We start from the raw sequence: 23,227 nt of genomic DNA, 5'->3' as shown, positions 1-23,227 counted from the left end.
TGTCAGGCAAAAATATCACCAAAACACATTTGTTTATTTCTTAAACCCTTATAAACCCCCAATTGTTTTCTTCCTAATTGTTTTGGGGTTTTTTTTCTGTTTGGTGTGTGTGATTTGCCAACCTGTGAGTAGCATTCTGTAATTAGCAATTAAAGGCCACATTTGGAGACTAAATATGAATTGTTATGACAAGATTCTCCCCTTTGCCAAACAAATGTGTTGCTGATGTATGAAAGAAAGCTCATCACACAATGATGGGATCAGTGGGAAGCCAGCGGTGGAGAATATCACCCTGGCTGGATATTGGGAAGGAATTCCTCCCTGGCAGGGTGGGGAGGCCCTGGATCCCTGGAGGTGCCCAAGGCCAGGTTGGATGGGGCTTGGGGCAGCCTGGGAGGGATTTGAGCACCAGGCATCAGCAGGGAACCATCCCAGAGCCAGGTGGAGGATGGGAGTGCGACCCAGCCATCCAATTCACACATGCAAATACTTCTTCTGGCTCGTTAATTGCTTCCGAAGTGGAAGATTTCTCCTAATCTCCCATTAGCAGCTGCACATCCCTCTCCATTTCAAATTGCCGTGCTTGAGGCTTTGTGGCTGTCGGCAGGGACCGAGTGGAGGAGCGGTAATTTTGGTAATTTTTTAATTAAGTCGCTTTGCCGGCGCTGCTCTCGGATGTCTGAGAGAGACGAGGGAGGATTTTGCTGCTGATTTCCTGGAGAACCCCCTGCCCACCCCTCTGGGGACACCCCACCAAGTGTCCCTGTCCTGGTTCTGCTCTGCACCAGCCCAGGGGGACCCAGGCAGGTCCTGGCAGGGTGATGTCAGAAGCCAGGACATCTCTGCCTGTCTTGGATGGCTCAAACCCCTGCCAGGGGCCTCAGAGACCTTGGCACAGAGCCCAAGACACCTGTGCCTTTGATTTTGACCCATGGAGCAAATTACCACATTTATATGAAGAATTCCAAGTCAAGGGAGTTTTAGTAGAATAATGGTTTGTCACAGGGTGAAAAGTAAAATTTTGGGGTTTTTGAATTGGGGCTTGAGGTCCCAGGATGGAGGAATTTGGGTGTGCCCCTGTCCTTCTTCTTTCTTCTTCCTAACCTCCATCTTCTGGGTGATGGTAGCACTTTTGGATTGGTTTAAGGTGGAAGCTCACTGTCTAACATAGGTGATAGGTATTGGTAGGTATTTAGTTATGGTAAATAATGTACATGTAGTTTTTAGTATAAAAGACAACACCACCTCTGAGGGTGGTCAGTGTGCCTCTGTCTGACCTGCTGAACGGACCTTGGCAGGCCAGAGAAAGAATTTTATAGTAAAAAAATTTTATGAAAAGTAAAAATAAATTATAGTAAAAAAATTTTATGAAAAGTAAAATTTTGGGGTTTTAGAATGGGGGGACATAAAAGTCAACACCACCTCCGAGGGTGGTCAGTGTGCCTCTGTCTGACCTGCTGAATGGACCTTGGCAGGCCAGAGAAAGAATTTTATAGATAAGAAATAATAAACAACCTTGAGGATGAGAACAGAGGAATCCTGAGTCCTTCTTCGACTGCAAGGCTGGAAAAAGAGACTTGTACATATCTCAGAGTCACTCTGACCAGCAGAAATCCTGAGAGGTGAAACCCCCCTGAGCGCCTCTGCCCCAAAGGCAGCGGCACAGGGAGCAGCTCCCACCTCCTAGAGATGATTTAACGGGGTTTTTCTGGGATGTGATGGTTGCAGGAATCAGGAGCACCTTCCTGCCTGTTGCATGACCTGGGCTTTGCCTAATGACCTCGAATTGCTGCTCTGCCGGCTCCCTGGGAGCTGCTGCCTCTGCAGGGATGCTCCACCTGCTCCTGAGTGCTGAGGGAATTCTCCCCTCCTTCCCCAGGATCCCACACGGATGTGGGGCATTCTCCTCCTCTGGCTGCTCATTGGGATCACGGATTATTTAAGTCTCCAGACTAAAGGGATGGTGCTGCCATGGATCAGGCCCTTCCCAAGCTCATCCCTCCAGGACAATGTCACTCGTGAGGGCTCTGCTGCCCTGGGGTTCTCTTGGATGCGAACAAAAGTTCCTGGCAGCAGGAATGGAGCTGATGATGCAATTAAAATAATTATTTCCTAAACCTGCACGGCCCTGCCAGCCTCTGGAAGTGGCTCTTGCAGTGAAGAGGAGAATGGAGGGCTCAGAGCTGCCTGGTTTGCCAGCACACAGCTGAGCATCCCAGGGGATGATGACACTACACCCCAGCTGTGCAAAATTTCATGGCATTTATTGGGACTGATGTCTCTTGATTAAATTATACTTCTTTCTTCATTTATTCTCTAACAAGCTGAACATTTCAATTTCCCAGGCAAGCCCAGGTCAGGAATGGGAGGAGGTGGCAGCTGACACTGATATTGGAGGGGGCTCAGTTGGAGAGGAATACTTCTCATTTAAACCTCTGATTTCCTGAAAACCTGCACTCAGGGGGGAATTGACAATTCAGAGCTGAAGCTGAGAGCTGCAATCTCCTGCAGAAGCTGCTCACAAAGCCAAGTGTGGCTCCATGGCCTGTGTGGTGCCAAAAATCCCCCAGGTTGCAAAGCTTGGAGCAATTTTAGGTTAAAAGGGAATCATAGAATCATGGAATGGCTTGGGTTGGAAGGGACTGTAAAGATTATCCAGTTTCAGCCCCCCTGCCATGGGCAGGGAATCAGACCTTTCATTTTTCCTCCCCTGAGCAAATCCATGGAAGTGCTAATCTTAGCACTATTTTCATTTACAAGGGTTAGGAGGTAATTTAGGAGAAATCCGTTTAGCTGAGCAATTAGCAAGTCAATAACACACTTCTGCATTTTATTAGAAAAGGAAAAATTGATAATTTCTGTTTGTTTTGACCCTACCTCTGCAGCAATGACAGCAATTTTCCAGGATAATCCCAGTTACCATGGTTATATCTCGTTATATCTCCCTCCAGGACCTTGGCCACCTACAGCAGGAGGACACAGCAGCATGGGCAGAGCCAGGGCTGCTGTGCTGGGGGGAAACTGCTCCAACCCCCCAAATTCTGCACCCCTGTGCCACCCCAGCCTCCCCTGCCCTGCCTGCACCACTCCCCCTTCCCCAGCCAGCAGATGGGAAGTCAGGAGGGCTGGGAACCCCAAATTTGCTGCTGTCTCCCCGCTGGGGATGAGGGATTGAGGGGCAAAGAGATAAAAAAATCTCTACTGATATTTCTTGGAGTGCACTCACAATCCCTGAGCTGCAGCACTGGGAAAGAGACCCCAGCCCTCCTTTCCCAGGGAGAGTCACTTCACCCCTCAGCACTTTTGCCTCAGGAAGAGGGATTAAAGCAGAAAATTCAGATCCATTCCAAAAAAGCACTGGGGAGCTGATTTTGAGAGGCAAGAAATTAAAGAACTGCTTAGCTGAATAGCTGAGCTGGTATTTTTCTGTCCTCAGGAAACAACTTTGATATAACAGCATTAGTAATAATAACACCCCAAAGAAAATGCTGGTGAAATCATGTAGAGCCTGCAGGATGTGTGAAATCCCTGGGATGGGGTGTGGGTCTCCCTTGTGTCAGCAAAATCCTTCCTGGAGGGGATGGAGACACATTACCACCAATGGGAGCAGCTCAGGGAGAATAATCCATCTTGATCAAAGAACCAAAATAGCAGAAAAAATCTGTTAGTAAATGAAACTGTCCAGAAAATCTCGAAACTTGGTGTGTCACAAGCCAGTGCTCCTCTGACAGGGCTGTGAGCTCCCTCTTTGAAGGCTTTATTTTTATTCCTCCTTTCCAGAGGGAAGGAAGGAGCAGGCAACACTGGGAAGGATGAATGAGAGGAGCCTGGGCATCCCCAGGCTGGCTGGGTCAATGGGGATCCAGATGTGCAGGGCCCCTGTCATTCTGCAAAATTCAGCTTTTAAAAGGAAATTTTAGTTGTGTCCCTTCCTTTGGGAAGGTGCAGCAGGAGGGGAGTGCAGGGGGTGTGAGGTCTCTGGAGGGTTTGGGGGGCTGAGGAGGGAGGAGAGGAGCTGATGATGACACTACACCCCAGCTGTGCAAGATTTCATGGGATTTTTTGGTACTGGTGTCTCTTGATTAAATTATATTTCTTTCTTCATTTATTCTCTACTAAGCTGAACATTTCAATTTCCCAGGCAAGCCCAGGTCAGCAGTGAGAGGAGGTGGCAGCTGATGCTGATATTGATATTGAAGGGGTCAATCCTGCCATGGAGGATTTGCAGGAGCTGGTTTGGGGTCTGAGGAGGAGAAGTGGGGCAGGGGGAGGTGGGGATGGAATGGACCCAGCTGGGACATGTTACAGAGGACATGAAACAACACGAGCACACACACTGCTCTTCTTAAGGTGAAGGAAAGGGAAGATTATTTTTTGACTCCAACATTTATAGTTTTCTAAAAGAGACAGTGGATTGGAGGGTGAAAGTGCCACCTCTGCCATGACACTGGACAAACGAACAGTTTATTAAATTTCTTCTCTTTCATAAAAGAATGCAAAACAATCAGTTTTTTACAGAAAGTGTGTGAGAAATTTGCTACAAGAATGTAAACATCAGAAGGCTTAGAAAATCTTAAAAAATCAGGGCAACAGGGGCACAATGTGCCCATCCTGAGATCTCAACAGAGCACCAGGATCTCCACCAGGCCAGCTCCAGGTGAGGGGCACATCTGCCACCTCCCCTGGCACCCCCCAGTCCTGTCCCCAAAGGAGGGACACAAAGTGTCCCACAAAGTGCTCTGCAGGTCCCTGGGCTCACTGACAGTGCCAAAATGAGAAATGTCAGAGCTGGGCTGGAGCACACAGGCCAAACCCCTGTGCCCCATCGCAGATCCCCCTGCCAGAGGGACGATGCAGGAACTGTTTTGGTGAATGCGGTTTTGCTTCCTCTGCACTTCCATTAGGAGATGCTGAGGACTGGCTGCCTCTCCATGTCCTTTCTGGCATGTCCCCAAGCCCTGTGTCCTCCCAGCCCTGCTGGGAACCCCTGAGGGGAGATTTTCTGCCTCCCTTCGCTGCTGGTGTGGGATGAGTTTCACCTCAGCCAGATGTTCCGTGGGCAGCAGAACCTATTTGAAGTTAAAAGCCAGTGATTAGAGTTGCCAACCAGCCATTAAGGAAGTATTAAATGGAGAATTATCCCCCTCTTCCTGTTTCAATACAATGGGAGCTTCATAATGCACTTGTTTAAGTTGCCTGGTTTTAATTTTAGTTCCCCCGTTTCCAACAGGACACACTGAGCCACCATTTCACTTTATCAATTGCTCCTGTGAGCTGGAAAAGAGTCAGGGAGGGGAATAAAGTCAATATCCTTGAGAATGAGACAAAGGAGAAAAAATTAGCCCAAAGATCTGAGTTTCTCTTTCTCACTGATAACACAACTTCTCAATTTACTTGCCCAGATTGCCTTGCAAAGAGGAGCATTTTTCAAGAGGAGCAGAGATGAAAGGGATTATTACTTCTAGAGGCTCTTCTTTAAAGAGATAAAGTATTTGGCAATTAAAGCCCAGGGAGCTGCAGACTCGGGGGAGGGCTGGAGCAGCCCCATTAGCATCTTTTCCACTGCCCCCTCCTTTGGGAAAGGATGATCCCAGTGCCTCTGGGCTGACTGTGGGGCCACCTCCTGCTGCAGCCCTGGGAGGGGGGAACAGGAGCAATGCTGGCCCCAGAGCTGCCCCCATTTGGGGCTGAGCAGAACCACGGGCAGGGAATGAAGGAATGAAGGTTTTCCACAGCCTTCTGTGGGAAGAGGCTGCCCATGCCAGCCCCAGGTGAGCACCTGCACTGCACCAGGCAGTTTCTGCCACTGGAGACCCTGAGTCAAGGCTGAGTTTTCCTGAGAATCTGTCAGCGCAGCAGGAATGGTGGGAGGGCAGAGGCAGCTGGGAGCAGCCACAAAAATCCATTTCCACACAGGACAGAGGGAGCTGAGGCAGCCCTGCCAGGGTCCCTGTATCCCATTTGGATCCCTGTATCCCACCAGGGCCCTTGGAACCTGCTGGAAGTTCCCTGCATCCCACCAAGGTCCCTGGAACCTGCTGGAAGTCCCTGCATCCTTTGGGATTCCTGCATCCCACCAGGGATCCCTGGACCCTGCTGGAAGTCCCTGCATCCCACTGGGGTCCCTGCATCCTTCTGGGGTCCCTGGACCCTGCTGGAAGTCCCTGCATCCCACTGGGGTCCCTGCATCCTTCTGGGGTCCCTGGACCCTGCTGGAAGTCCCTGCATCCCACTGGGGTCCCTGCATCCTTCTGGGGTCCCTGCATCCCACCAGGGATCCCCGGGTCCCATGGAGGGGCTGCTGCTCCCACTGGGGCTCCTGGCTGGGTTTGAGCAGTGCCAGGGTGGCTGATGGGGACAATCCACACCCCTGAGGGCACCAAGGGCTCTGACAACTGCCCCAGCTGTGGCACAGCCTTTGCTTTCTCCCCATGGGGCCAATAATTACTTAAACAAGTGAAGAAAAGGAATTGATGACCCCAGCAGGAGATGAATTCTGGCACCTGCAGGGCTCCATGGGGCTGGGGGTGTCCATGCCATGGCAAGCAGGACCCTGTGGCCCTGCTGCTCCTCTCTCCCAGCAGTCACCCCAGCAGGGTCACCCACACAGGTGTCTCTGAGGTCCCTCACACTCCTCTGTGGCACTGGAGGATGGCAGGGACTCAGCTCTGGTGGGATGAGGAGGGTGACCCCGTCCTGGAGGCAGCCTGGGGACAATCTCTGCTCTCTGTGACAGTGGCAGCACCCAAGGAAGGGCTGGAGCTGTGTCAGGAGGTTTAGGTTGGATCTCAGGGAAGTTTCTTCCCCCAGAGGGCACTGCCCAGGCTCCCCAGGGAATGGGCACAGCTGCAGAGCTCCAGGAGAGTTTGGACAGCACTGCCAGGGATGCCCAGGGTGGGGTTTGGGTTTCTGTGCAGGGCAGGAGCTGCTTTTGATCCTTGTGTGTCCCTTCCAGCTCAGGACACTCCTGATTCCAGGAGCTGGGAGCACTCAGAGCTTGGAGGGCCCTGCTCCCTACCTGGTGTCACAAGGAGCCTCCAGCTCAGAGCTGAGCCACCCCTGCTGATCAGACACGTGGGGTTTGTCCCTTGTTTGCCAGCAGATGGAGAGCAGGCTGCTCTGCTTGACGGGAGTTATTCCAAGGATTAATTAGTTGACGTTTCCTGAAGTACTTTGAAGATGTGGAGTGTGAGATAAGTGCTGTGCTCTAGGAGCCCATCGGGTGCTGCAGTTATTTTGTTCCTTTTCCTCCTCATTCCCAAAGAGTTTGTACAAAAACAAATCCCACAGGAGCTGGTGGGGCTCTGGCTGAGCTGGTTTAGTGAGTGGCACCTCTGCCCATGTGCTCAGCGCAGGGAGGAGGCTGCAGAGATCCCAGAGGAGCCACGGAGCTGCTCCAGGGCTGGAGCCCCTCTGGAGCCAGGCTGGGATGATGGGGAAGATGAGACAGGAAAGCCTTATAAATATGATTGTCTGGCAAAACATTTTGAGAATATGGAAACTATAAGTGAGTTAAAATGAAAGCAAGCTTTGAGATCCCTCAGTCACTGAACAACTGGAAAACAATGGTGTGGCCAGCTGAAGGTGATCCCCTTTTGATGGAACAACACCCTCTGCTTGCAGACAGGCCCAAGGGGCAGAGCAGACCCTGCCAGCTTGGCAGAAGGGGTCCAAAGAGGAGTTTTTAGGGTTTAAAATGTAACACAGTATGGTAATGTAATGATTCTTATAGGCTGTATGGAAATGCTATAGGATTTGTATCTTGTACTAGATTGGTTAGTGAGAATTAGAATATTCAACACAGGAGATTATTTATTGTATTGGAACGGGAACTTCACTCTCTTAACTCTTACCTCTTGTCTCTTAGCTCTTACTTTCCTATGCTCTTACCCCTTTTACTCTCTTATGCTTTTACTCTCTCCCTCTCTCATCCTCTCTCCCCCTCTCTTCTCTCAGTCCTGCTCCAGCTGTGTCTGGCAGCTCCCAGCAGGGCCCTGCACCCAGGCCCTTTGCAATAACCCACAAGTTCCAAGCCCTGGCTGCAGAGATCTCATCTCCATCCATCCCAACTGTGCCACCCCCATCTATCCTACACTGGGAGAGCTGGGGGTGCTCACCTGGAGCAGAGAAGGCTCCAGGTGTCACAGGGAAGTGCAGGACATGTTCCAGGCTACAAGATGTTTCTGGTGCACAATCATTACTGCCCCATCAATTTTAATTCAGGCTGTAGAAATCATGGGTGTAATTATTTACTACTGTGAGATTTCTGAAAATTATATTTCTGTTACTGCCCTTATTGATCTTGAAAAGGGCCATAAATTAACTTGACAGTTCACAGAGTCCTTCACACTTGAATAATTTCTCTGCTTGACTTGCACTGTGTGTTGAACTTTCAGCACCAGCCAATTACAGTCATTCAAAGTGGGTATTTGAAGATTTTTCTTATGCAACAAATTTGATTATAATACCAAAGAACTTGAGGCAAATACCAAGTGCCCTCCATGTGGCTGAACAGTTTGGCTTGAGCTGGGCACAGCTGGATGGGATTCAGGGTGGCACGGCCACTGCCCAGCCCTGGGAGAGCAGGTGCTGCCCCTCAGGTGCTCCCCACAGCGCTGGCACCTCCCTGGGGTGTTCAAAAAGCAGCCTGGCACTGGCATCAGCAGGATGCAACCCTCACCCAGCCAGCCTGGCCAATGGCTGCACTGCTTGTCCCCAGAATTGGGGAAAAAAGGGACACTCATGGCACTGAAACACCTCCTAATCCATCCTCTGTGCTCTCAGGATGTTGTGATGGGAACAAACCACAGCAATCCTGGGTTTCTAGGGACAGAAATGGGGCAAACCCTGCACCCTGCAGGGGTGTGGGCGAGGGAGAGCACGGGGGACAGTCTCTGCTGGGGCAGGAAGGACAGACATGGTGTGGGGACAACTGGGACTGTCCCCAGTCCCTGAGGGGCTCCCAGCACCTGCCCTGTCCTGCCCCATCCCCTCTGGGGCTGCTCAATGCCAGAGGAAGAGGGAAGGGAAGGGGATGGGGCAAACTGGGCCTTACATAAGGTGGAGATTCTGTGGCTGCAGGGGGAGGTGGCCTGTGCTTCGTTAGAAACAAACTCAGTAAATCAGCAACATCTGGGGCCTGCTGGCTGGAGCACCGCCCCAGCAGGGGAGGGAAATCTCCTGTTGTTCTCCCAGATTAAAGGATTTTGCTGTTTGCTCACAGTTTTGTACATGTAAAACGAGCTGGCCCTGAGCAGCAGCCTGCCCAAAGCCTCGTGTTCCATCTCTGCCCTAAGCCCTTCCAAAACCTTCACCAAACACAAACCCCTGCCCAGGCACCCTCCCAAGGTCTGTCTGTGCTCCCTGCTCTGAGCCCTGCAAGGACACCCCACCCTTGGGAAGTGATTTTTGGGGTGTCTCAGGGGCAAGGTGGAGCTCAGGGCTCTGACAGCCCTGCCCAGAACCCCACGCTCCCCCAGGCAGGCGGCCGCACTTCGCTGCGTACTATTTATTCATTATATCAGAAAAGAAAAACCTCATTAAATTAGTCCAGGACTCTGCTGGCTGCTCCCAGGTAGGGACACCAGTGCCAGGGCGTGGCTGGGGTGGGGATCCAGCATTTCTTCATTTCACAGTGATGGGAGAAGGAGCAGAGACGCTGTCCTGAGGGCCGGGCCGGGCTGGGCCGGGCCACACCCTCAGACCTCCAGCTTCTTCTTCATCTCCATGCGGTAAATGATCTGGTAGCCGTCATCCCAGGCATAGATCTGCCTCTCCCTGGGGCTGTACTTGAGGCTGGCGTGGGAGCCGTAGCGCTTGGGGAAATAGACCAGGGAGGCGTCCTCGGGGGCCAGCGTGCCGCTGACGTCGAAGACGCACTGGACGCGGGCGCGGCTGGGCAGGCGCGTGTTGTACACCACGTGCAGCGCCCCGCACACCACGAAGGCGCCCTCGGCGTTCTCCCGCGGGCACGGCGTGTCCCACATCTGCTCGATGTCCAGCGAGGCGGGGTCCAGCTTGGCCAGGCACATGTTCTTCTCGTCCTCCTTGGTGGCGTAGATGGCCCAGAGGCCTTCCTCGTCCGCCGACACCTCGATGTAGGTGGAGGGGGACAGGCCGAAGACGGGGATCTGCTCCTCGGCCGGGAACACCGAGCTGTCCACCACCGTCTTGTTGGCCAGGTTGAACTTGATCACCTGGAAGGACAGGCCCTGCTGGCGGATGTAGTAGAGGTGGCCATCGTAGACGAGGTGCCCGGTGCCCACCCAGGGGTAGGGCAGCTTGATGCGGGCGGCCTTGCGGGTGGCAGAGAAGAGGGTGAACTCCCGCATGCGGGGGAAGACGTAAACCGTGTCGTTGGCGGTGCCGTCGAACACGTAGATCTTCTCTGAGGTCCCCGCAGCATCCTTGGTCCAGAGCCCCGAGGCGCTGCCGAAACGCTTCAGGATCTTCATGGCCCTGACACTGGCAATGGTGTCACTGCAGTCTGTGAGAGAGGGATGGCTGTGAGAGCCTGGGAACAGCCTGGCCCTGCAGCACTGCTGCTGTTCCGTGCTGGGTTCTCACCCTGTCCCACCCAGACCCCTTGGAAATTCACTGAAGGGGTTTAGGTGCATCCCTGGTGGCATTGGGAAGTCCCCTAGTGTACCCATGACACAGAGAGGAGCCACCCTCACCCCAGCCCTGCCCCGGAGGCTTTGGGGATGCACAGGATTCCAGCCTGGGGCTTGGATGCAGCTCCCAGGCCAGGGGGGATGCAGGAGCTTGTGCCAGAGGCATCTGAGATGCCCTGCTGGGACACAATGCCCTGGCCCATGGCTGGGAGACACCTGGACTGGGGTGGGCTGGGAAGGGTCAGGGTAACGCTCAGACCGGAGTCATTCCAACACCTGGGGTGGTTTCATCTGCTGTGCAGGGGGATGCAGGCTGCTGAGCACCTTGGGAGTTTGAGCTCCTGGGTCTCCCTGAACCCAGCCATCAAGGGCAGTATCCAATTCATATCCAAGTCACCCTGACACAGCTTTTGGCAATTCCAACTTTGTGGGAAATATTAGCTCTTCCTATAGTGCCTCCAAGATTTAAACCTTTGCCTAAGAGCTTGGTTAACATTTAAACTCCATTCTACAACACCAGATCCAAATTTAATTTGAATTATAAAGCATTTGCATAATATCCAATCCCCCAGGGAGCCATGGCAGCCCCTCACCTGTGAGCTTGGTGTACTTCTCGTTCTTCCTCTGCTTGGCTGTGGCCACCTGCTTGTCCATCAGCGTCTCATCCACCTCCACACAGGGCGGGGCGGGGTTCTGTGTCTCCAGGTAGTCCACCTCCCTCTCCAGCCGGTCCACGCGCACGGCCGCGCCCTCGGCCTCCGCCCGCAGCGCCTCCCGCTCCTTCTCGGCCGCCTCCAGCATCCCCAGCACCTGGTTCTTGAAGTCCCGCAGCTCCGTGGAGTAGCGGCTGCTCTGGTCATGCCACTGGGAGATCCTCTCCTGGGGTGGCCAAGGGGACACTGAGGTCTCCAAACCTCACAGCCCACCATGGCAGCTGTCCCAGCCTGCCCACACAGGGCTTGTGGCTCTGGATCCCATCCCACCCTGTTCCTGCTCCTGTGGTTCTCCTGGGACTGTAACGCCCCTTCTCTTGTGATGTTCCCAAACCTGTGATGTCCCCATGACTCTCCCAGACCCACAATGTCCCTGCTTTCCCATGATGTTCCCATTCCTGTGATATCCCTATAGTTCTGATGTTCCTATTCCTGTGATATCCCCATAGTTCTGGTGTTCCCATTCCTGTGATGTTCCCATGGCTCTTCCAGACCCACAGTGTCCCTGCTTTCCCATGATGTTCCCATTCCTGTGATGTCCCCATGGCTCTGATGTTCCCATTCCTGTGATGCCCCCATGGTTCTCCCAGGCCCACAATGCCCCTGCTCCCCCGATCCCCCATCCCCCAGTGCTCCCACACCCATCTTGCCCCTGTGTATCCCAGCTGGGCTGTGCAGGACCCCGGCAGGAGCTTCCAGGGCTCCCCACCCCCTGCTCCATCCCCACCCCGGCTCCTCCTCACCAGCCCCGCTCCCAGCCCCTCCGGCCTCCCTGGGGAAGGGTTTGGCTGCCTGTCCCGGGGCGATTCGGGGTGCGGGGCTGGCTGTACCTCCAGGAGGGTGATGCGGCGCTCCACGTACTCCATGAACTGCTGCTGCTGGGCGCGCAGGGCCGGGGCGAGCAGCGGCAGCAGCAGCAGCAGGCAGCGCCAGGGCCCCATGGCCGGCAGCGCTGCAGCCTCCAGCTCAGTGCTCAGGAATGCTCCGGCCTCCCCAGCCCTTATTGCATCCAGATGTGCACAGGGAGGGAGGGGACGCTGCTCCTTCCCCGCAGACCAGCCCCGAGCGCTTTAACCCCTTCGTGCCCCAGCCAGCGCGCTGCCCCCGAGCCGCGGGGATGGGGCAGGAGACTGGGGACGGGCTGGGGACAGGAGTTTGGGGTGTGGGGAGAGCTGCAGGAGCCCTGAGTGAGAGGACACGTCCTCATGAGCCGTACTTTGGGGACAGCGAGGGGACAGCCCCGGCTCCTTGTCCGCAGAGGTGCCCAAAGCCAGCGGCCAACCTGAGCCACGTCCAGGTCTGGGGACAGGGATGTCCCTGGGGACAGGGAGGGTGCCAGCCCAGAGGGTTTGTCCCCTAGGATAGGGACAGTGCCAGCCCAGCGGGTTGTCCCCTGCGACAGGGACACTGCCAGCACAGAGGGTTTGTCCCCTGGGCAGGGACACTGCCAGCCCAGCGGGGTTGTCCCCAGGGACAGGGATGGTGCCAGCATGGCAGGTTTATCCCTTGGGGACAGGGACACTGCCAGCCCTGCAGGGTTGTCCCCAGGGACAGGGACACTGCCAGCACAGAGGGTTTGTCCCCTGCGACAGGGACACTGCCAGCACAGAGGGTTTGTCCCCTGGGCAGGGACACTGCCAGCCCAGCGGGGTTGTCCCCTTGGTGTCCAGCAGCCCCGGGATCCTGCGTCACCCTGGATCTCCCTGGGAAGCTGCTGGAGCTGCTGGAGGGCCTGGAGTGGTTCATGGCAGGAGGGGGCCCACAGTTACCTGCGGCAGGAGAGCATCTCCTCAGGTGAGGAGCTCCTCCTCTGAGCCCTTCCCCACCCCAGGAGGGTGCTTGGGATGGCCCAAGGTTCCCCTGTGGGAAGGCACCAGCCAGGGCTGGATCTGTGGCATCCCCCAGCCCAGCCCCAGAGCAGCCAGATGGGATTCAGGCAGGTTATTTGTTATTTGTTGGGTTCCAGGCAGGTGTTATTTGTGTTGCTTTGTTCTTATTTTGTGCTGAGGCTGGCAGTGAGCACCGACCAACAATTATTCTAAGCATTTATGCACCAAAAGTTGGGATGTGGAAGAAGACACCAGCTCAGATATTTGGCATGGCCAGGAACCTGTTTGAACCCAGGGATGAGGTGAGGCAGCCTTTACAATACACTTCTTGTGAGCTGCCCTTACTCAGACAAACAGAAATCAGGAGCTGGATGGACAGAAATCAGGTTTAAAATTTATTGCCACCATTGTTTCCAGCAGGGTGCAAATGTACCCAAACCTCAGCAGCAGAAACCATGTACCCAAATGTACCCAAACCATGGCAGCAGAACCTTCAGAGCCAACTCTGGACTCATCTCAGCTTTTCTGGACTTCACTCCCTTTTGCCTCAGCTTACCACAGTTAAGACAGTGATTTTAAAAAGCTAAATTTAATTTCTTTCTATTCTTCCTAATATGAAACATGAAACAACTTATTAGTTAAAGAGCAAATCAAGCTTGTAGGTTAGAGCAAAACCCACTCCCTGCTCTGGCATCCAGCACAGCAAAAGCAGCCTCCCATGAGCTGGTGATTATTTTTCTGGCTCCAGGCATGCAAACATAAACCACAAAATCACCCTGAACCTTTTTAGAGATGCTGGGACTGCACAAACTGTGAATTCACTAAAGGAAAGGTGAGTGTTACAGGTGTCCAGTTTCCTTTCAGTTTTCTAGTTCCATCTCTAGTTTTTTAATCTCCAGGAACAGTTTCTGGATTTCCAGCAGACTTTTCACTTTTTCCACAGGCATACCGCATTCAAAGGTCGATTTAATGTAATGAACCTCTTGACACACATCAGCATCACCTTCCTTCATCTGTTAAACAGGAAAACAAACCCCAGAAAAGCCTGTGAGGATGGACTGCAGCAGAGGCAGAGCCACCCACTCCTCAGCTGTGAGGCTGCCCTGTCCCAACAGGGGCTGCGTCATCCTCAGGAGCAGAAATGAAAATCTTTTGAGAAGTTTAAGCAGTTTTCATGTTAGAAATCAGGAAGCACCCACCCAGGGACTCAGCCAGGCTCAGCAACCTGAGGCTCTGAGCACCTGGGAAGGTTCAACCATGGCAGGGTGGAACTGGATGATCTTTAAGGCTCCCCCCAACCCAACCATTCTGTAATTTTGTAGTACTCACACACTTGGGCAGTGGTGTCCAGCTGCCATCAGGCAAGCACGTGGCTGTCCAGGCATTTTCCATCATTCCATTGTCTGGAAACTGGTAGCCAGGAAGGCACTCCAAGGTGACAGTCTCGTTGGTCTGGTACCACCTTTGCTCACCCAAAGGGCTTTTCAGCTTTCCAAAGGGCACTTGTGGTGGTGGACACAGGACTGAAAGGAAAACCCAGGGCAGAAGGCACCTCAGCCAGAGGTCAGAAAGGAGTTTGGGAAGTGCAGGGGAACTTAAAAATTGTGGAGCTGTGAAATCAAAACCACTTCTCTTCAAGAAGAGGGTGAAGGTCAGAGCAGCCCCTGTGAGGGGCTGTGAATTCCTTATGGATTTGCTGTTTCTGGCAGTGTTTCAATCCAGGCATCCCCATGGTGGGGGTCAACATTTGGCAATAAGGGAAAGGAAAGTCAGTGAGCTCCTGACCTGTCTTAGACCTCCTTTATACACAGCTGTCAATAAAAACTCAACTATGACCTGGAAAACACCAGCTTTGGGAAAGATGTTTCATCGGCAAAGAGGAGAAGGACTCAGGAAGCCCCAAGGACAGACAGAGGCAGGCAATCCTGCACCCCAAGCCCTCTGCTCTACCCCAGGGGCCACAGCTGAGCAGGAGATTTTGGGAGCACCCCTAAATGCAGTAGATGGGCACAGTTTCATTTACCCATACCACAGTTTGTTAGTGAATCACTACATCTTCCTGCCGTGGGGGTTTGGGACACTGAACTGAAAGGAAAATGCACATTAAAAATCCAGGAACAGGAGGTGGAGGAGAAAATGCTCACTCACCTGGCTGGCAGGTGGGCACGGGCGGGTCCCAGGTGCCATCAGCCAGGCACTGGCTCTGGGCAGCACCACGCAGCCTGAAGCCTTCCTCACAGGAGAAGTGCAGGAGCAGCCCATAGGGAAAGGTGAACACCTGTGGGCTCATCCTTCCCCTCTCCACCACGGGCTTGGGGCACCGAACCGCTGTGGGACAGAGCAGAGCTGGCACTGGGCTCTGGGCACAGCAGAACCCGGGCAGGGCTGCTCCTGCCGAGCCCTGATGGCCCCCGGAGAGGAGAACCAGGGTCTGTCACTTCCTGAGGGATCATCCCCCCTTCCTGTGGAGGAAGCAGCATCTGCAGGCAGCCCTGCCCGGTTTGTTCTGAGGGCTGGCACTGCCCCCAGGGCCTGGCTCAGGCTGGTGCCATGCCCTGATCCCACAGTGACCCCAAACCACTCACCCCTGCACTCCGGGGCACGCCCACTCCAGGTCAGGTTCTCCCCATCCTCGGAGGTGCAGTAGAGGGATTTGTTCCCGATGAGGGACAGCCCCTCTGCACAGCTGTACTTCACTTCAGAGCCGTAGGTGAACTGTGTGAACCCCATGCCAGAGTGCTGCCCGTTGGTGATTTTGGGAGGGGGACCACAGACTGTGTGAGAGTAAAGGGAAAAGTCAGTTTTTCCTCATTCCATCAGGGAGGCAGAAGGCAGGGAGGTAACAGGAGAGGCTGGTTCTCTGTGTTTATGGCATGTGTTGCTCTCCTCACAGTCCTCCCTGCCCCTGGCCCGCTTTGGCCTTGGCTGTGCCAGTGCTCCCAGGCTGACCCAGCAGAGGAACCCACCCTCAGCACAGCCCCAGCACTGCAGCACCCGTCCCCTCCCCTTCAGCCCCTTCCCCTTCCTCATCCTCTCTCTTTTCCATCCTGCTCCTAAGCAAGGTCAGGGAATGGTAAACATCATAAACCGCTTGAAGAATCCTTTCAGAAATGACTGCAAATCCCATTAACCAACACATTTCACCAATCACAGTTTTGGGAGAGGATGGAAATGCCAAAGCCCTTCCCTGCTGTGGCTTGGGCACCTTCTCCTCACACCTCACATGGTTTTCTCCCTGCTGTCCCACCCTGTTGTATTTGCAGGGTGCTCCATGGTGATGAATCTGACTCCATGTTCTCAGAAGGCTAATTTATTATTTTATATACTAAATTATATTAAAGAATACTAAACTAAACTATACTAAAGAATACAGAAAGGATACTTACAGAAGGCTAAAAAGATAATAATGAAAACTCATGACTCCTTCCAGAGTCCCGACACAGCTTGGCCCTGATTGGCCAAAGAGTCAAAATAATTCACAGAAACCCAATGAAACAACCACCTGTGGGTAAACAATCTCCAACCACATTCCAAAGGAGCAAAACACAGGAGAAGCAAATCACATAATTATTGTTTTCCTTTTTCTCTGAGGCTTCTCAGATTCCCAGGAGCAAAATCCTGAGCGAAGGGATTTTTCAGAAAAAACACCTGACACCTCCCCACGGATGGAATCCCCAGCCCTGTCCCCACTCACCCCTGTCACAGTAGGGCACGGGGGGTCTCCATATCCCATCAGAGGAGCACTGCACCCTGTCACTGCCCCGGAGCATGAAGCCATGGTCGCACTGGAACTCCACCTGCTGCCCAAAGGTGTACTCGGCTCTGCTGGGGCTGGTCTCTGTCCCGTGGGGGATGGCTGGGCTGGGACACTGCACCTCTGGGGGACAGCGGCAGCAGAGAGGAGAGGTTGGCACAGAGCCATTCCCAGCCAAGCTGCCAGGCAGCGCTGCCAAGCACCTCAAAGCAGAGCTGGCAGGCTCAGGGATGGCAATTACAGGATAACAAGAGCTGCTCTTGGAAGGCAGAAGGATGTGAGTATTGTATTCACAGGCAACCCCAATGAGGGGGAAAAATGATGAGGAGTCTATTGATATCAGAAGGCTAATTATTACTATATTACATTAATAATATAATATAGTATGATAATATAATATTATTATAATAATACAATAATAATATAATAACTCTATTAATAATATATACAATTATAATAATTATACATTCTTAAATATAATATAATATATTATAAAAATAATATTATAATTTATATATTAATATTATATAATGTATAATATAATATTATTATATTGATATTATAATATTATTAATATTACATATTATTGAATATTATACATCATTAATAAATATATTAATATTATAATTACTATAATAAATATAATAATATAATCATATAATATAATCATATAATATAATCATATATTACTATATAGTATATTATTATACTATATTATTCTATATTATATGACACAATATTACATTACATCTAAACTGAATCTGCCAAGCACTCAACCCTGCACACAACTGCACTCGTCTCGTAATTGTCACCCAACAGTCCTGACACACACACACACACACACACACCTGGCCGTGACAGGCCAAGGAAACACAACACCATCACTTTGGGCAAACAATCTCCATATTGCATTCTGCTTTTGCACAAACACAGGCACAGCAAATGAGATAAGAATATTCTTGGGAAGAATTGTGCCTTGCTTTTCTGTGTGAAGAGAAATGTGGGGCTCCATGTGAGAGCCTGTGATCAGCTGGAAATCGCGCTGGGGGATGGCTCCTCACTGGCTGCATCCCTGAATCCTTATTGGAGCCTCTAAATAACCAGGGGGAGCCGCAGCTTTTCCTATCCAGGCACGCCACCTTTTGAGCACCGAAATTACTGCCAGGGAGAGCCGAGGGTGCTGCAGGAAGCCCGGGCAGGGTGTGACAGTGGTGTCACCCCATGGTGATGTGCTGGCAGAGCACGATGGCAGAACATGCTGGCAGAAACTGATCCTTTTATTCTGAATTCATCCCAGCCTCCTGAAGATGCCTTGGTGAGATGGATCACCCTTGAGTGTGGTCACCAATTGTGGTCACCAATTGTTGCAGTGTTGTTGAGGGTCCTCAGGATGAGGTGAGAGATGAGAATTGACTCCAAGTTCTCTGAAGGCTGATTTATTATTTCATGATATGATATTATAATAACGAAAATTATATACTAAAACTACACTAAAGAAAAGAAAGGAGAATGAATAATAGAAAAGAATGAATAATAAAAACCTGTGACAGACTCAGAGAGCCCGATGCAGCTGGACTGGGATTGGTCATTAAGTTAAAACAATTCATATGCTGGGTAAACAATTCTCCAAATCACATTCCAGAGGAGCAAAACATGGAGAAGCTGAAGCTTCCCAGCTTCCCAGGAGAAGAAATCCTGGCAAAGGGATTTTTCAGAAAACATGACAGAGTACACCACTGATGTACTCACTCTGGCACAGCCTGGGCACCGCAGACCACGTGAAGTTCTGGAGACAGGTGATGGTTGGGGACACCCCGGGGATCAGGGAGAAGCCGGCTCGGCACGAGTAGGACAGCGTGGTGCCAACAGGGAACTCCCGGCGGGGCTGGAAATCGGCGAACTCCACAGAGGGAGGGTGGCGACACTGCCCTGGGGACAGCACGGAACCTTATCACTGCCCTGGGGACAGCAGGGACAGCACAGAGCCTCAGCACTGCCATGGGGACAGCACAGAACCTTATCACTGCCCTGGGGACAGCAGGGACAGCACAGAGCCTTATCACTGCCCTGGGGACAGCAGGGACAGAGCCTCAGCACCATCCTGGGGATAGCAGGGACAGCAGAGAGCCTCAGCACTGGGAGCTTTTCTTTGGTGGAAAACCCCAACAATAAGTGAGGGACAGCAGAACCCCTGAGCTTGGCTGTGGGGTGAAGAGAAAGGGAGAAACAGCGGGGAAAATTCCCCAGAGAATGTGAACTGAGTGAGAATCTTTATTCTTGTGTGCTTTGGTACCTTGTGGGTGTCCCCTGCAGGGAGGGACAGCCCTGCCACGCTCCCCAGGGTGATCCCAGAGGAAATTCACAGAATTCACAGAACCACTGGGTTGGAAGAGACCTTCAAGATCATCGAGTCCATCCCAGCCCCAACACCTCAACTGAACCCTGGCACCCAGTGCCACATCCAGGCTTTGTTAAACACCCCCAGGGATGGTGACTCCACCACCTCCCTGAGCAGGCCAATCCAGAACTTTATCTGTAAAAAACTTCTATAAAAACTCTCCCTTTCTGTAAAAAACTTTTTCCTGATATCCAACCTAAATTTCCCTTGGTGCAGCTTGAATCCTGCCAGCCAGCAGCGCTCCCGGTGATGCCCACCCTCCAACCCCCCCCCAAGTGCTTTTGGGGAAACAGGAGCAGCCGATTGCAGCTGGCAGAGGCCAGCAGGGGGTGTGAGCTCACCTGGGGTGCAGGAGGGCACCCGTGGGTACCACCTGCCGCTGTGTGTGCAGCGTGCAGTGCTGGCAGTGCCCACGAAGCCGGGGTCACACTGCAGTGTGGCTGTGCTGCCAAAGGTGAAGTTCTCTGCAGAGCTCAGCTGCCCGTGTGCGATGGAAGGGATGGGACATTGAGACTCTGTGGAGCATCAAAAAAAAAAAAAAAAAGAGAAGAAAAAAAGGGGGGTTTAGGGGTGTTTTGCATAATGGCATCATGGTGGCCAAATGTCATGGCAGCTATGGCTGGGGGGGAGAGGAGATGTGGCACTGCTGGGTCAGGAACAGAAGTGAAGGTGACACAAGCTCTCTTCAGCAGGCCAATAACAATAACTCCTCAGCTGCTGGAAACACCCCCACATCCCTGCATCTTGGGGCCTTTCTGGGTCGCTGTGACCCCGAGATTGTTCAAAGTCTCTTTTCCCAGCCCGGCGCTTGAAGGAGTCAGGGCTCTTCATTTCTTGGTCTCAAGGTTGTTCATTGTTTCTTATCTATAAAAATTTTTCTCCTGCCCTGCCAAGGTCCATCCAGCAGGACAGTTCCAGGCACTCTGCCTGCCCCAGGGCAGGATTATGTCTTTATACTAAAAACTACCTGTACAATATTTAAAGTTACTTTCCAATACCCATCACCTGTGTTAGACAGTGAGCTTCTACTCTAAACCAATCTAAAAGAGCCACCATCACAGCAGAAGATGGAGGCCAAGAAGAAGAAGGAGAAAGGCTGGACACACCCAGTTCCCTCCATCTTGCCCCTTGAACTCCCATACCAAAAACCCCAAAATCTCCTTTTCCACCCCGTGATAACTTCACTATTGTTCTACCTAAACTGTTGTGGCTTGCAGATCTTCATCTAAGGTTGGTAATTTGCTCCATGGGTCATAATCAAACCCAGAGGTGTTTTGGGCTCTGTGCCAGGGTCTCTGAGCCCCCTGGCAGGGTCCTGGCCATCCTGGACAGCCAGAGGGATGTGCTGGGTTCCCACCTGCACTCATGGAACAGCACTTATTTGAGCTGTTTATTTGCATACACTATAAATGAACTTTTTTGTTATATACACTTTATATATGATCTCTTTATTCGAAAGCCATTCCTTTTTATACACTGTTCTGATACAGGTGGACCTGATTGGTCATTTAATCAACACACCATCACCACTGGCTAATTAAGGAAATCCCCTTTGGTAAACACCTTATGAGAAAACAACTGCTCAAAACACCAGCTGCAAGATTGTTTTAGTTCTTTCTCTCAGCCTTCTCAAAACTCCCCAGAACAATTCCTGGGGAAGTTTATCTGGCTTTCTCTGGCCAGGCTGTCAATATCCACAGAGACAAAGCTGTGTAATGACTACAGAGACTGAGGCAGAGGTTTGGAGGTTTATAAACATCCTGAGCCATCAGCAGGACCCCAAACCTGTAGGGTTTCCTTTCCACACAACCAAAACCTTTCCTGCCTTTCCCTTGGAGCCCTTGCTCAGGCAGGGCAGAAGTGACTCAGCTCAGGTGCAGCAGCTCCCTCCAGCCTCATAAAAAAAAAAAAAAAGAGGCTCTACAACAACTGCATGACCTCTGTCACACCTGCACATCACTGATGTCCCAACAAAAAACTCCTCTTTCCATGTCTCCCATGAGAAATATTTGGGGGCTTATCACAAATAACAGAGTAAACAAAACTCCAGCAGCTCTAACTGGGGTTTCTTCCTGCCTGGCAGTGCTGGCAGGTCCCCAAGACAGAGTTAAAAACATGTCAGAACATCCTGGTCCACATCCAGGTGCTGTAGCATCCCCCACCTGCACCGTGCCAGGGCAGTGCCACCCATGCTGCCTTTGGTGCCGTCCCCATGGAAAATATCTTGGAAAAGATCTTGTTTGTGTCTCCTCCACATTAATTATTGGCACCTCATTAGCAATGTTTGGCTTTGGGAAATGGGCTGAGAAGCATTAGGAAGTAAAAGCAATAAATATTAACAATAAAAGCAGAGTGCACAGGCAGTGCTGGTGCAGGGCTGTGCACCCTGGAGAAGTTTCTGGAAAGGTTTGGGTTTAACTGAACCCCCAACTTCCAGACAGAAACTGCTGCTTATTCCCCTTCCCAGAGACATTCAGTGCTCAGCAGATTTGCACTTCTGCAGTTCTGAGGTCAGCCTGGGGGATGCCTGCCCATGGCCCAGCTGCCTTGGGCAGCTCTGGGGCCTGCCCCAGGGCTGAGGCATCACAGAATCAGTCACAGAAGCAGGGAAGGGACATTATGGAAGGGACATAAAACTTGGAATGGAAGGGACATTAAACCCCATTCTGGGCAGAGACACCTCCCACTGTCCCAGGCTGCTCCCAGCCCTGTCCAGCCTGGCCTTGGGCACTGCCAGGGATGCAGGGGCAGCTGCAGCTGCTCTGGGCACCTGTGCCAGGGCCTGCCCACCCTCCCAGGGAACAATTCCTTCCTAACACCCAATCTAACCCTGCCCTTATTCACCCTAAACCCATTCCCCTTTCCCTGCCAGGCCATTCCTGGTGCAGAGCCCCTCTCCAGCCTTCCTGGAGCCCCTTCAGGCCCTGCAAGGCTCTGTCAGCTCTTCCCAAAGCCCCTGTGGAAGGAAAGCAGAGCCCCAGAAGCCCAGACCCCGAGGATGGAGGGAGGGGAGGACACTCACCCTGAGTCCCCAGGGGCTGCAGCAGCAGAACCAGCACTGCCAGGAGCTGCCCTGGCATGGTGAGGGTGGGAGCTGCCCTGGCAAGGAGAGATTCTGCCCTGAGAGCCTGCCAGGGAAGGGGAAGCAGCAGTGGGAAGTTGGGGACAGGCCAAAGACACCACTGACACCACCCCCAGCCCTGGGATGTGCAAGGCAAGGGAGGCTGCTCTGGGCACAGAGGGAGTGAAGGGGGTTCACAGCTCCAAGTGCTCTGCAGCAGCCTGGCCTCGTGTCTGGGGCAGGTTTAGACCCAGGGCAGGTGGGGTGGGGGGTGTCAGGCCGCTGTGGAAACACCCCCCACATCCCTGCACTCACGGAACAGCACCTAACTGAGCTGTTTATTTATGTACACTATAAATAAAACTATTTATTATATACATTTATATATTATCTGTACTTCATACCTATTACAGAAATACTTCCCTTTACTAGAGATAGAACAGATTATTAAAACCCAGACAGAGCAGTCTTTACAATTTCAGGTTTATTTTAATCTCTGGCCCCATCACAAGATATGTGGCCCACATAGTGCTTCCCCCTCACTGGATGGTTTTTAATAAAAAAAATCAAAACCATTCATTTCTTTCTGTACACTTATTTGTCCTTGGGGTACACACAGAGATGTGGCACTTCCATCCTGCTTGGGAAGAATACCTGGCATTTTTGCTTTGCTAGGATAGAGGCTTTGAGGTTTTCTTGGTGATGAGAAAAGTAATTAGGCAGTGAAGGGGTTGTTCCCACTAATGAGTGCAGTGTGGATGAACTGGGCAGCACTGGGATAGACTGGAGAGGTGCAGCAGCTGCAGGTGAGTGGCTCTCACCACGTTCATGCCTGTTTCTACCACCAAAATTCACTTTC

The 23,227-nt window shown here is 52.1% G+C and overlaps 2 protein-coding genes across 2 annotated transcripts; both read right to left on the bottom strand.

Moving 5' to 3' along the window:
- Positions 1-9,488: 9,488 nt before the first annotated feature.
- OLFML3 (olfactomedin like 3) lies at positions 9,489-12,315 on the bottom strand. Its single transcript, XM_066565453.1, has 3 exons — positions 12,157-12,315; positions 11,207-11,492; positions 9,489-10,486 (listed from the first exon to the last, which is right to left on the bottom strand). Exons 1-3 carry the CDS (start codon positions 12,265-12,267, stop codon positions 9,699-9,701), a joined length of 1,185 nt encoding a protein of 394 aa, XP_066421550.1. The 5' UTR covers positions 12,268-12,315; the 3' UTR covers positions 9,489-9,698.
- Positions 12,316-14,015: 1,700 nt separating this feature from the next.
- Positions 14,016-22,387, bottom strand: LOC136566098 (membrane cofactor protein-like). Its single transcript, XM_066565057.1, has 8 exons — positions 22,330-22,387; positions 19,649-19,822; positions 18,659-18,838; positions 16,850-17,032; positions 15,741-15,929; positions 15,304-15,483; positions 14,485-14,678; positions 14,016-14,168 (listed from the first exon to the last, which is right to left on the bottom strand). The coding sequence occupies exons 1-8, from the start codon at positions 22,385-22,387 to the stop codon at positions 14,016-14,018; spliced, it is 1,311 nt and encodes a 436-aa protein (XP_066421154.1).
- Positions 22,388-23,227: the final 840 nt, after the last annotated feature.

This window comes from Molothrus aeneus, chromosome 24, assembly GCF_037042795.1.
Source record: "Molothrus aeneus isolate 106 chromosome 24, BPBGC_Maene_1.0, whole genome shotgun sequence".
Classification (NCBI taxonomy): Eukaryota; Metazoa; Chordata; class Aves; order Passeriformes; family Icteridae; genus Molothrus; species Molothrus aeneus.
The sequence above is the reverse complement of the archived record's forward strand: the minus strand, read 5'-3'. Positions and strand labels throughout refer to the sequence as shown.

Coding starts and splice junctions, on each gene's coding strand:
- LOC136566098 (XM_066565057.1), bottom strand. CDS start 22,387: ATGCCAGGGCAGCTCCTGGCAGTGCTGGTTCTGCTGCTGCAGCCCCTG. Junction 15,484..15,740: donor GCGTGCCCCGGAGTGCAGGG/GTGAGTGGTTTG, acceptor TCTGTCCCACAG/CGGTTCGGTGCCCCAAGCCC. Junction 14,679..15,303: donor CGTGCCCACCTGCCAGCCAG/GTGAGTGAGCAT, acceptor TTTTCCTTTCAG/TCCTGTGTCCACCACCACAA.
- OLFML3 (XM_066565453.1), bottom strand. CDS start 12,267: ATGGGGCCCTGGCGCTGCCTGCTGCTGCTGCTGCCGCTGCTCGCCCCG. Junction 11,493..12,156: donor GCCGCATCACCCTCCTGGAG/GTACAGCCAGCC, acceptor TGGCCACCCCAG/GAGAGGATCTCCCAGTGGCA. Junction 10,487..11,206: donor GAAGTACACCAAGCTCACAG/GTGAGGGGCTGC, acceptor CCTCTCTCACAG/ACTGCAGTGACACCATTGCC.